Source organism: Candidozyma haemuli, assembly GCF_002926055.2.
Source record: "Candidozyma haemuli strain B11899 chromosome Unknown E_2014730914, whole genome shotgun sequence".
Lineage (NCBI taxonomy): Eukaryota > Fungi > Ascomycota > Pichiomycetes > Serinales > Metschnikowiaceae > Candidozyma > Candidozyma haemuli.
The window spans coordinates 23,117-35,176 of record NW_020289903.1 but is presented as its reverse complement, the minus strand read 5'-3'; the positions used below and the strand labels follow the sequence as shown (position 1 = coordinate 35,176).

At 44.0% G+C, this 12,060-nt stretch overlaps 10 protein-coding genes across 10 annotated transcripts; 6 read left to right on the top strand and 4 right to left on the bottom strand. All coding sequences in view use genetic code 12, as the record gives it.

Annotated features, from left to right (window-relative positions):
* Window positions 1-344: 344 nt before the first annotated feature.
* Window positions 345-1,178, bottom strand: CXQ85_003193 (uncharacterized protein; the record flags this gene model as incomplete). Its single annotated transcript, XM_025486846.1, has 1 exon — window positions 345-1,178. The coding sequence occupies one exon, from the start codon at window positions 1,176-1,178 to the stop codon at window positions 345-347; it is 834 nt and encodes a 277-aa protein (XP_025340294.1).
* Window positions 1,179-1,589: 411 nt separating this feature from the next.
* On the top strand, window positions 1,590-2,372 carry CXQ85_003192 (uncharacterized protein; the record flags this gene model as incomplete). Its single annotated transcript, XM_025486845.1, has 1 exon — window positions 1,590-2,372. The coding sequence occupies one exon, from the start codon at window positions 1,590-1,592 to the stop codon at window positions 2,370-2,372; it is 783 nt and encodes a 260-aa protein (XP_025340293.1).
* An 81-nt stretch (window positions 2,373-2,453) lies between these two features.
* Window positions 2,454-2,830, top strand: CXQ85_003191 (uncharacterized protein; the record flags this gene model as incomplete). Its single annotated transcript, XM_025486844.1, has 2 exons — window positions 2,454-2,573; window positions 2,621-2,830. The coding sequence occupies 2 exons, from the start codon at window positions 2,454-2,456 to the stop codon at window positions 2,828-2,830; spliced, it is 330 nt and encodes a 109-aa protein (XP_025340292.1).
* A 913-nt stretch (window positions 2,831-3,743) lies between these two features.
* On the top strand, window positions 3,744-4,424 carry ATP4 (F1F0 ATP synthase subunit 4; the record flags this gene model as incomplete). The annotated part of the gene is made up of 1 exon (XM_025486843.1): window positions 3,744-4,424. The coding sequence occupies one exon, from the start codon at window positions 3,744-3,746 to the stop codon at window positions 4,422-4,424; it is 681 nt and encodes a 226-aa protein (XP_025340291.1).
* Window positions 4,425-4,492: 68 nt separating this feature from the next.
* Window positions 4,493-5,770, bottom strand: CXQ85_003189 (uncharacterized protein; the record flags this gene model as incomplete). The annotated part of the gene is made up of 1 exon (XM_025486842.1): window positions 4,493-5,770. The coding sequence occupies one exon, from the start codon at window positions 5,768-5,770 to the stop codon at window positions 4,493-4,495; it is 1,278 nt and encodes a 425-aa protein (XP_025340290.1).
* Window positions 5,771-5,972: 202 nt separating this feature from the next.
* VPS51 (Vps51p) lies at window positions 5,973-6,728 on the bottom strand (the record flags this gene model as incomplete). Its single annotated transcript, XM_025486841.1, has 1 exon — window positions 5,973-6,728. The coding sequence occupies one exon, from the start codon at window positions 6,726-6,728 to the stop codon at window positions 5,973-5,975; it is 756 nt and encodes a 251-aa protein (XP_025340289.1).
* A 130-nt stretch (window positions 6,729-6,858) lies between these two features.
* On the top strand, window positions 6,859-7,647 carry CXQ85_003187 (uncharacterized protein; the record flags this gene model as incomplete). The annotated part of the gene is made up of 2 exons (XM_025486840.1): window positions 6,859-6,908; window positions 6,957-7,647. 2 exons carry the CDS (start codon window positions 6,859-6,861, stop codon window positions 7,645-7,647), a joined length of 741 nt encoding a protein of 246 aa, XP_025340288.1.
* A 62-nt stretch (window positions 7,648-7,709) lies between these two features.
* CXQ85_003186 (uncharacterized protein) lies at window positions 7,710-8,735 on the bottom strand (the record flags this gene model as incomplete). Its single annotated transcript, XM_025486839.1, has 1 exon — window positions 7,710-8,735. One exon carries the CDS (start codon window positions 8,733-8,735, stop codon window positions 7,710-7,712), a length of 1,026 nt encoding a protein of 341 aa, XP_025340287.1.
* Window positions 8,736-9,577: 842 nt separating this feature from the next.
* On the top strand, window positions 9,578-10,555 carry CXQ85_003185 (ubiquitin-protein ligase; the record flags this gene model as incomplete). Its single annotated transcript, XM_025486838.1, has 1 exon — window positions 9,578-10,555. One exon carries the CDS (start codon window positions 9,578-9,580, stop codon window positions 10,553-10,555), a length of 978 nt encoding a protein of 325 aa, XP_025340286.1.
* A 260-nt stretch (window positions 10,556-10,815) lies between these two features.
* COX7 (cytochrome c oxidase subunit VII) lies at window positions 10,816-11,303 on the top strand (the record flags this gene model as incomplete). The annotated part of the gene is made up of 2 exons (XM_025486837.1): window positions 10,816-10,991; window positions 11,081-11,303. 2 exons carry the CDS (start codon window positions 10,816-10,818, stop codon window positions 11,301-11,303), a joined length of 399 nt encoding a protein of 132 aa, XP_025340285.1.
* Window positions 11,304-12,060: the final 757 nt, after the last annotated feature.

Below are 12,060 nucleotides of genomic sequence, written 5' to 3'. Positions count from 1 at the left end.
AAGCGCAGTAGTCCCACAAAAGTGTCTTAGTGTACGGCGGTTAAAATATGCACTTCGAAATGACCTGGCCTTTATTACTGGTCAATGGGAGTTTGTGGAAATGTTAAAGCTTACTGTGTTACATGGTCGCTTCTCCCAAACGATATCCTGCTTGTAACTCAGCCTATCAGTATGGCTGCGTTTGAAGACATAGGCGAAACGGTTATTTTTCGCAGGCGAGTTCGGGATATGGCTATTTACGCAGGGCCCATTGGACCATATACTATGCAACTTGATGAGCTGAAGGCAGATTTTTCAGATAAAAAAAAAAAAAAAAGACAAAAAATTTCCAAGTATGCTGTCGTTTATTCAAAGTCAAAGTCGCTGCCTGAATCGTCCTCTTCATCGGCCTCTTCCTTCTTCTTGAGAACTGGCATCGCTATACTATCACTGGTACGTATAAGAACGCTATGCAAATTGCTAACTCTGCCTAGAAGACCGCCTACCGGCTTATACTTCTCGTCCACTAGGTACAGTATGACGTCATTGATGTTGGTTAGGATCTCCAGTGTTTTCCAGTCCGTATACCCAACCACAATGTGAATGCAATATCCTCCAGCTGGAGGAATATAGGAAGTGTTCCCTGTAATGGCCTTAACTTGGCTTCTAACGTACTTGGGGTCAACACGAAGCTCTCTCTTTCCGTGTGTTCTGATCCCTGGCTCAGGCTTGGCCATCTGTACAATGTATGGTACCTTCTTGTTTCTGGCGTAGAACTGAGGCCCTAGCACGTCAGGCAATTTTTTATGAATACGAGCATCTGCCAAAACAATGTCGTTTTCTTTGTAAAGCCTAACAAGTGCTTTTTTGCTATGACCAAACAGTTTAGCCTTGGTGAAGGAAATCACCTGGCGGAAGAGGTCTTCCGTGGGCAGATCCTTCTTCTGTAGTTCATCTTTATAAAAATTAACCGGATCGTTGGTTATAAGAACAATGCTTCTTTCGTCTATTTTATGCAATTTATGAGTCAAAGGAATGATTCTTGGAGTATGGTCGTTTTCCTTGACGAGATGGATCTTGGTATTGAGCACAAGGTAAAGAGCCTCATGATGGTTCTCTTCAGAAGACTTGGCGTGGGCAGCCAAACCCTTAATAGACTTCTTTGCTTCTTCTCTGGCTTTTTCACCTAGAAGAAACATCGCCTTGTTGGTGTTGAATGGTGAAATCTGGGGTGGTTGGTTCGGAGATTTTTTGCACCTAAACTCATCACGGCTGTAGACCTGTAGATAGCCTTTATCAGCCTCCACACATTCTCGAAACGGTTACAACATACTACTATTACTTTTCCCGATAAACCTTAGAAGTCGTCTAAATTGGTTGCTTTTTTTCCTTAGACAATGCATGTCAACGTCCCAGCATTACTCGTTTCATATCTTGGTTCAGGCCTTGACAGAATCCATACCCATGTCCAGAATGTCATAAGCCCCTCACTTATCAGCCATGACCAACCTTCTCCAGTAGAAGCAGCATGGGGGCCCCCTTCTGACTTCACCAAACCTGAAGCAATTGTCCTTTGGCACGGATTAGGTGATAATTACAATTCTCTGGGCATGCTTCGCGTCAAGGAGATCATCCAACAACTCATGCCTGAAACCTACGTTCATTCTGTCGCTATTGATCTTGATCCCTCTATCGATGAGAGACGGTCTATGATGGGAGATGCTAACGTTGAGGTTGATTTGGTGTGCCAGGAATTGAGTAACGTTCCAGAATTGCAACGTGGGTTCGGAGCCATTGGCTTCTCCCAAGGTGGTCTTTTCTTAAGGGCATTGATTGAAAGATGCCCGAACGTATCGGTACTGACCCTTGTAACATTTGGATCTCCACATATGGGCGTTCTGGAACTCCCTATGTGCGCAGATAAGAATGACTGGCTTTGCAAGAAGAGGAATGAAATCCTTAAGAAACAGGTTTGGTACGGTACCATTCAACATTCGATCATTCCCGCCCAATATTTTAGAGCTACTTCAGATTATGATCGGTATTTGAAGCACCTGAATTTCCTTGCCGATATCAATAACGAACGCAGCCAATCTTTTGATATTGAAGCCAAAGAGAGGTTCTCGAAACTTAAGAAGCTAGTCTTGATAAAGTTTACGGAGGATACTACCTTGGTACCAAAAGAGAGTGCTTTCTTCCAAGAAGTGGATCCTTTGGGTGGCTATATTGTCGATATGCGCCAGACCAGGATCTACAAAGAGGACTTGATAGGGTTGAAGGAGCTCCACAAGCAGAACAGGATCGATTTTCTTACAGTAGAGGAGAACCATATGAGATTCCTGGATTCTTTTCTAGTCGATATCATTAGCAAGTACTTCATGAATGGGTTATAGAGCTGGTCTCTATCTTAACTATATGGTGTACGGGTGTATATTTGTAACAAATGAGCTCAGTTAGTATAGATTTTTGCAATCATGTCTGATCGAGTGGCTAGATTAGCCGAATTAAGAAGGCAAAGAGATGGTGAAGTAAAGATCGAGGTAGAACATGATCAACTGAACCAAGAAAAAGCTGAATCAGCCGAACCATCCCCCGTGTGACAGATCTAACGCATACTAGTCTACGAAAAGAAAGCACCAAGAGTGAAGAACATGAAGTACAACGTTCTCCAGAGGTAAAGGAGAACCAGGGAGCTTCCGAAGATGTCATAATGGATGAACCGAGTCAGTACAATAGTGACTTGAAGCAGGATATTGCTTCTTACTTGGCCAAAGCAGAGAGGAATACCGAGACGGCTATTAACAGACTCGCGTTAAGGAAGTATCAAGAGGCACAACGCACCAAGTCGTAATGATTATGTGAATAACTATGCTTCATGTTATCGGCCTTTCTTAAACGGAGGCTTCCTTTGGTACAGGGCTCTATATCGAGGCCGAGGAGAAGCGCTCCAGGGTTCTGAGTCAGACAGGGTACGTTTGACCAACTGCGTTTTTCATAATGTCAGAATTCCAGTTGTACCGTAACTTTATCTCAAGAGGTAGAAAGGCAGATATAATACTGTCATTGGGTACTGGTATTCCAAGGATTTCTAGGCTATGTATACCATTAATGGTTGCAAAATGTCATTGCTAGTAACGTCAAATTTTATGAACATTGGAGTTACAATCACAAAAATGTCATCACCAACCACATCAACTGCTAAATATACATAAAAAGCATCAATTACTTGAATTTCTCTTCCTTCTACGCTTCCTCTCCCCTACAACCCGCTAAGACTAAGGGAACGGTTGTGCGCGCAGCCTTCCCTTTCAGGCAGTCGAGGGCCTCCAATGAAATTGCAGAATTCGCATACCGAGTGTAGTGCGAAGTTGGAACCGACTTTGGTCGAAAAAAAACTAATAAAAAGAGAACTACAAGGTACCATCTTTCCCGATAATGGCTATGATCAACAGAATTGTCACCAGAGCTGCTCGCCCAGCCTTCATGGCTGCCCGCAACCCGTATGTTTTTCCCATGAAGACGTGAATTTCCTTGACCCGATGGATTTATGTGTCCAGTTTTCCAACGAACAAAGCAACACGGAATGAGAACAAGTTATGAAGAATTCCCCCATGATTCTCCCAGCAAAAAATGGTTTCCAATACTAGAATAAGGTCAATTGGCATGTAATTGCCGTTAAGACAGACCAGCTTGCTCCCCTACTCCCGCAAAGTCCCGAGAACGTGAATGTGAACCCGAACCCGAATCCGACCATATGAATCCACATGTACCATGAACCATCGAGTAATTTCTTCCTTCTTATACTAACAAACAGAATTGGTGTGCGTTGTTTGTCCACCCCAGTGGAGCCAAAGGAGAAGGCCAACTCCATTATTGACGCCTTGCCAGGTAACAACCTCATTTCTAAGACTGGTATCTTAGCTACTTCCGCTGCCGCTGCCATCTACGGTATTTCCAACGAGTTGATTATTTTGCATGACGAGACCATCTTGGTTGTCACCTTCTCTTCTTTTGTCGCTCTTTGCGCCAAGTTCGTTGCTCCATTGTACACTGAGTGGGCCGACGGTGAGATCAACAAGGTCAACACCCTCTTGAACGAGTCCAAGAACAAGCACGTCACTGCTGTTAAGGACAGAATTGAGTCTGTGTCTCAGTTGAAGGACGTTGTCAACACCACCAAGCAATTGTTCAACATTTCTAGAGAGACTGCCAAGTTGGAAGCCGAGAGCTTCGAGTTGAAGCAGAAGCTCGCCGTTGCCAACGAGGCCAAGGCTACCTTGGACTCTTGGGTCAGATTCGAGCAGCAGCAGAGACAATTGGAGCAGGAGCAGTTGCTCAAGTCTGTTTTGGACAAGGTCAACAAGGAAGTTGAGAACCCTAAGTTCCAGGACAAGGTTTTGGCCGAGGCTGTTTCCGAGGTTGAGAAGGTCTTTGCTAAGGCCTAAGCTATTGAACTAAGTTTACGTAGAACGACTTAAAACGACTAAAGGTATATTCGATTCATTTGTAGATTCTAAAGACTATGTAGCACTTTCTCAGCAGGTTTCCAGACGTGAAGAGAGTTATCATCTGCAACACTGGCCACCATCCAATCTTCATGGAGGGACCAGTCGAAGTCGTTGACTCCAAGCATGTGTCCTTCGTGACTAAACAAAAGGCCATTATTGTTCTCGGAGCGCCCAAGATCATGAAGTTTGACCAGTCTGTCAGTGGAAGAGCTTCCCAAAACGCTGGCAAATTTAGGATGCCACCTCACCTGCGTTACAGCATCGGAATGAGGGTTCAATTTAAGTAAGCTTCCCACATCTGTGTTTAAGGCACGAATGTCGTAGATATTAACTGAACCATCGCTGTGTCCAGATGCTAGAGTGATACCGTTTGTGCTGACAGATATAGAGTTGCAGGCGGCACCGGAATTATACGTAGCAACAGCATTCGAGCTTTCGCTTCTTGTATCAAAGAGTCCTAGTTTTCCAGAGTCGCCTGCTGCAAGGAAGAGGGAATTATGATTAGGAAGCCATTCAATGTCATTAATAGCATCTCCAGTTTCATAATACCGCGTAACATCAATAGCAGTGACGTCTTTATTCGTGAAGCCCGACTTGATGTCGTGTAGATTAATTGTTCCATCCATGCAACCAGAAGTAATCACACCTTCAGTCTGCTTGTTCCAGTCAAACGCAAATATGTCCCCACCAAAAGGCTTGGCCTTGTTGACTAAACGTAGTTGAGGTTCGTTAATTTCATTCTCATTACCAAGTATCTTTATATTTGAGTGTTTTGTTCTGTTGTAGACGATCAAATCACCCATATTGTTGGAACTCGCAATCACGTCTGGGTTTTGAGACATGTATCGAAGCTTATTGACATCACCCCAGTGATTGATCGATTGGATATTTCTAAGCTTGTTTTTCGAAACCGCTGGAAGCTCAAACTCCTGTTTGTCTGCATTATAATTGAGCAGATCCACGGTAATGCATTGGTTCAAATCTCTGTAGTACGGTAGTTGCCAGATCGACACACTATCTGTACCTTGGCCCAACGTAAACGTTCCTAGAAGAAGTCTCTGAGAGACAAGCTGTGATTGAGGGTCTTTGACGTTCTCGACTTGGGAACTCTCCAAATCTGGGAAGAATTGGACAGTCAATGAAGGCCATAGTAACGAGTGGGTCGAGACGTAGTCGTACATGAACGGACAGTTTTTCTTCCAAACTCTATAGCGTTGTTGAGTAGCCTTATCGATAGCATCTTGTTCTTCGACATCAGGTCCGTTTTCGTCTTCTGCGTGCATTCTGGCTGTAGTGTCTTTCAGATGGAAATGTTGTAGAAGTTTGAGTCGCGTTACGCGGTATATACATATTGGAACTGGAGTAGATGTCTGAGGAAGTGAAACAGGAATAATAACATAAAAAGAGGAAGCAGATTTCGTATCATTAATTGGCTGCTATTTTGAGTCTATATTACAATATTTTATTAATTGGAAGCCCCAAGGATCAGTTGGTATCCTTGATGGCCTGGATGCTGGCAAGTGAATCGGAGCGTTTCGCTTCTGTGCTAAAGTCGTTAACAACCAGAGTGAAATTCTGATTGAATCTGGATGCAGTGGTGTCTAAGAAGTTGGTGAGTTCGCCCATCACGTTCTGTAGGTGCTCATCAGTGATGATCTCTTTCTGATCTTCCTCGAGTACCGTTCTTTTCTTTTCTTTCCCGCTCAAGTCACTAAGCACCTGGTTAAGCTTAATAAGCTCATAGTAGTTATCGTAAATGATGGACTTCTTTTCCGAGTCGTGGAAATTGAGTTTTCCACTGGCCAGATTGCGTATCTTAAGAAGCTCTGAAGCCGACGCCGTCTTGATGAACTCTTCAATCTTTTTCGGATCATTGAGCTCCTCGACCAGCGAGGCATGATCTTCCGATACAGCTTGTTCCTTGGCTTCTTCGTTTTCCTTTTCCTCCTTTGGTTCAGCCAGACTTAGTTCTTGCTCACTCTCGTTGCCCTTTGGTGTTTCCAGATGGAGCTTATAGAAATCTTGTAAAGCCTTTCTCCTTGAAGACACCTTTCTAGAAGCTCCAAGCGTGGGAGTACTTGGGGCAGATGGTGAAGACCCAGGAACCGGGCTGGATAACGACTGGGTACTTATACGAGGCAGTCTGGAGCCTACATTGGCATCCTGATTGGACTGTTTTCCGTCTTGCTTCTGAGAGCGCTTTTTATAAGAAAGCACAGGCGTAGATGCACCCAGGGACATTGAATTGGGAAGAGCAAGATGTAGATGGAGACTGGGACTTCTCAAGAGTGGGAGTGGCCTATTTGTTGATTTCGCACGTGAGGGAATTTCGACTACTTCCTCCTATTCCAAATCATTGAATCAGAGGGCCATGGCAGAGGAAATAAGGCTTAATGATTCCAAACTTGGAACGAAACAATAGTATGTTACTTGGTTTGATTTTATTTGTACGGGCGTTGCTAACATTAGCTGGAATGAGTTCTACCAGAAGGAGATTGAAAATTTCGATGAGAACGATCAAGATACTGGAGAGAACTGGTTTGATGATTCGGATGCTGAAAGAAGAGTCATTGATTTCTTTATTGGGTTAGTGGAAGAAGGTCAGTTTGGTTCTTCTGATCTGTTGAGCGTTTTGGACTTGGGTACCGGTAATGGCCATTTCTTATTTGAGCTCAACCAGGAGATTGAGGAACAGGACGTTGCTATAAATTTATTTAATAACGGCATAGACTATTCACCAGAGTCAGTTGATTTTGCTAAGAAAATTGCACAGAAGAAGTTTCCTGACCAGTCATATACATTTGAGGAGGTTGACTTCATCAGTAAAGAGTGCAAGTACTTGGAGGAAAACCAAGGTAAGTTCAATGTGGTGTTTGATAAAGGTACACTAGATGCCATTGCACTTAACAATGATCCTATTGATGGGTTCGATGGGAAGATCGGCGTGGGCGTATATCCTATTCAAGTCAGCAAATTGATGAGCCCAGGCTCTCTTCTTATCATTACATCATGCAACTTCACAGAAGAAGAGTTGACAAAATTGATTACTCAGGATGAAAATAATAAGTTGAAGGTGTTCCAGAAGGTTGAATACCCTTCCTTCCAATTTGGTGGTCAGAAGGGATCTACCATTTGTACGATAGCATTTGAAAAGGTATAGAGAAAATAGCATGTATTATACAAGAAAGTCATATCCTCGGCATAAACTGCTGTCTAAGTCTGTTAATCCTTCGCAATGTGTTTTTGAAGCTCAGTCACCTTGCTCACCAATCCCTCTCTAATGGTCTCGTTTCCAAACTTTATGAGGTATTGCACAACCCTACCGTCAGTCACAGAATTGAGTCTGAGGAATTTACCTGGCGACAAGCTTGCTTCTAGGCCTTTGAGTAGCTCAGTCTCTGGAGTAATCTTGTAGTTCAAAACGACACGCAAAAGCCCCTGCGATCTCATCACGATACGAACCTCCTTAGGGTCCAGTAGAGATCTATTCAAATGTAGAGGACCCACACCACGCTCTTTCCAGCCTTCTTTGATATTAGAAAGGTCCAATTCAAACACCTTAACCGTAGCAGAGAACACAGACTCTTCATTTTCTTCACCCGTAGTGACCTTCTTTTCCTCAAGATCAACTTGCTTGTATTGTTGAGACAGCTTTGGCTTGGAATCGTCCACGCTATCCTCACTGGCTTCCTTTGGTTCAGGGCTATCGAGGAAAGATGGCTTCAGCAATGTCTGCTGGAAAGCGTTGCCGAACTTGGATTTCGATCCAAACAGCAGGCCAGTGGAACCAAAGGGAGTTGCCGTTGAATCATTCGAACTGGAGGCAAATATATCGGGCTTCTCGGCGGATTTCTTGAATGCGTTACCAAAAGAACTCTTTGAACCGAAAACCGGCGTAGAGTCCTTTGGCGTAGCCTCACCCTCTGTCAGGGTCACTTTTTCAGATTCCTTAGGTGCTGGAGAATCCGTCTTCTTTTCGTCCTTATCGGCATCCTCCTTGTCATTCCCATTATCTTCGTTCTTCTCCTCATCATTTTCCTTGTCTTCTTCAGGTTTTTCCTTCTCAGCTTCTTCCTTCTGGTCCGTGGACTTTATCGACTCGTTGCTATCGGCCTTGGTTTCAGCAGAAGCATTGGCATTGCTTTTCTCCTCATTTACTGGGGTTTCGGCATCAACATCTGTTTTAGTTTTCTTGACTTCAGCTTCTGGCTCAGTGTCCAATTTCCTCTTGAGCGTTTCTTCGGTCATAGTACACTGTTCTTTGTTTCAATTTGAGGCTCTCATCAATTGAGGTATGGCGCACCAAAGTGCACTCCACGGATAATCCAGTAGGGCTTCTACAGCCACTCAGAGAGGCTTCTGATGAAAAAAAGATAGTCAATCACCGAAGAACCACCTAAATAAAGCTCTTAATAAAAAAATTAAAAAATTCCTACTGTTAGGCCTTGTAGTTGGTAGACTCTGTTGATTCCAAGTAGAACCCGTTTTGTCCTGTTCCTAAGCGCGTTTATACTAACAAACCACTTCTACTCCAACAGCTAGCGATAGACAACTATGTCAACTCTGAAAGTATGTAAAAGCGGACCATAAAATAAGACTGGTGTTTACAGTATGAGCACATACTAACTTTTAGGAAATCGAGGATCTTCGGAAACTAAGAGCAGTGCTAGCTGCAGTGAAACAGACAGTCGAGGACGTTCGTAAGGATATTGAGGTCGCCAGAGATAACAAGAAAGCTACCGACGAGGAGCTTATTAAGCTTGAAGCTGTGCTTAAGAAGGTCTGATTGAGAGGTGACATGGCGTTTTCTGGGGCTCTCGATTTGCATTCTGATTGAAGCAGTGAGCCCAACAACGAAGGTTGAAGGGGAATTTTGATCTCAAGGTGAATAGAGGAGTTGATGTGTCCGTTTACGACTTTCTCTTGAAGAATTTTCCCGTGAAAAATGGGGATTATTGCAACATTTGGCCCTCTGGTATTGGTATCTACTGCATGTAACCACCCACATCACCAAAACAGGCCTCTTCCTCCCTTCGCTCTGTGAGTTGCCATTACTTATCTTTCATAAAAGTACCCTTCATATTTCCTTCATGCTGGTCTACTATGACGATGAAAGGGTATGGGCCAACATAGATGTGGCTCTAAAAGACCAACTAATACTCAAGGTGATCTCATCTTTGGAATGTCTGATCTGTTCCGAGGTGATGCACGTCCCTTTCCTTGCATCTTGCGGACATTCGTTCTGCTACAACTGTCTTAATGCATGGTTTGCCAATAAAGTGAACTGTCCGACTTGTAGGACAGAGCTAGAGCAACCACCGGTTCTTAATATACGGCTCAAGGATATCAGCAAGAACATCACTGATATCATCATCGAGACCATGGAGGACACACATCATAAGGAACAACTAGAATCAGCACGCCAATCTATACTAGATGATTATGAAGAAGCAAAGAACAAGAAGTCATTGTTTGACGACGCTTTCGATAGCGCGTTGACGCTTGTGGATAATTCCGATGGTGTTCCCAGATGCGGCAACTGCCATTGGGAAGCTCACGGTTCTACGTGTCTACATTGTGGAGCTCGCTTCAGGGTCCCTAGACAAGATCTGTATTTCGATTCGGAAGATGGTGACGCCTATAATGAAGATAGAGAAGAGATAGAGCTCTATGGCGAAGACCGCGACGCATACGACTCTGAAGACAGTTTTGTTGATTCCAGAGGGATGAATGACATCAATAGAGAGAGGTATACCGAGCCTGGTGACGAACTTCTATCTTCGGGAGATGATGTCCACTTTGATAGTGATGCTGGTAACCTGTGGGGAGGATTTGGCGAGGACCACTACGACCTTGACGCGGATGAATTAGACAGCGACGCGGAAGATATGGAACTGGCTGTAAGACGTCTACATGACCAAGATTTAGACGACTATGGTCAAAACGAAAATTCCCTGTGGTCGATTCAGGAAATCTCCTCTGGCAGTGAACTCGACAGTGAACCTGAGCCAGCGTCACAGCGTGGCAGAAGAAACCGTACTGTGATTGTCGATCTGGACCTGGAATAAGACAAAGCGGCGGAGAGGAAAAGAAAAGAAACGAAAAGCACAGCATAATCCACATAGCACAAGGTCTTAGCAATGGCTGCGAAATCTTTATGCGCGACCTGCTACCATGCTTCACATATGGTGTGAGATTGCAAGCGTTAACTGTATGGAGGGTCGTGCGCGGTGACCAAACATTACCTATACTTCCATTGGTTCAAAAAGTGCGCTGATGTTTTCAGACAGATTAAAAGCTCCAACTGCTACAAGACATCTATTCAACCATGGACCCACAGAGAATTATCAGATTGCAAAAGTTGTACCAAAACTCCAACCAGAAGTTGTGGTTGAGAGGCCCACGTTCTAAGGCTATGGTTTACCCATTCTACGCCTTGTTCACCGTTTCCACGGCTGTTCCATTGTACTACACCGGCAGAGCCCTCTTTGGTATCAAGGCCGAGTAAAGACTTTCGGGTTTAAATAGAGAATGAATGCATCGACGTGACTCCCTTGTAGAGCTTGGGTGGAAGAGTTTGGGGAAGATTAAAGGATGAATGTCAACGGATACACGATCTGGCTTACACGAATGTTTCAAGAAGCGCTAGACATCGCCAAAAGCGCCAGTCTTATTATCATGACCGTGAACTTTAGGATACTGGTATTCAGAAAGCTTCGAGAATACTTGTTATCGGCGGCGTGGTGCTTTAGACACGATGAAAGGTGCCCACTGAAAATTGTCATTAGTTCCTGTCACAGCTTGGCCTTAGCCTAGGACGAGACGAGCGTCTGAGAATTGTCAGACACAAAGCTTGTTTATTACCAGAAAGGCCTGACTTCTGCGGCAGTACCGAATTTTTCGAAATGACCAGAACGCTAAAGATTTCTTGATTCCTATGGAACGGGAAGAACATTTGGCTGAACTTGTGAATATCTTCGCTGAGCAATTGAAAGTTACGATTGTCGTCATCAGTGTATGATAAGAATTGTCACCGTCCTCGTCTTTGCTTCATTGCCAATGTCCCTAAGGTAACCTCTTTCCTTCAACTCCAGCTCAACTATTTACTCTATAACCTGTTCTTGAGCACCATTTCTCAATCACACGGATGGGGCCAATTTCCCTTGTCTTAGTAGCCATTTTTATTAGAAGCACTCAAGAGAGATGCTGTCTACACTTCTTCTGGAGCAACAGGAAGTCTAATACCCAAGCAAAACTTGCAATTTCACGCCAAACAACTTCTACCTGCCTTCATGAAAACCACTGAAAAAAAAGGTGGTCAGATCACCTCCCATTCCCTTCACTCTGGCGTACATGGCCAAACTCTGTTCTTATGTATGGCGATGTGAAATGGGTGCAAAATTCATGCGCTTCTGAAATTACCCATGTTGGATACGAAACGTTGGGCTGTCATGCGTCCCGTCTCCACACAAACGTCAAAGTGACACAATTCACCGTTATTCTAAACCTAATCAGAACAAAATCACCATATCTACAAACCACCTTCTTCTATACTCTTTACAGCTACCACGTT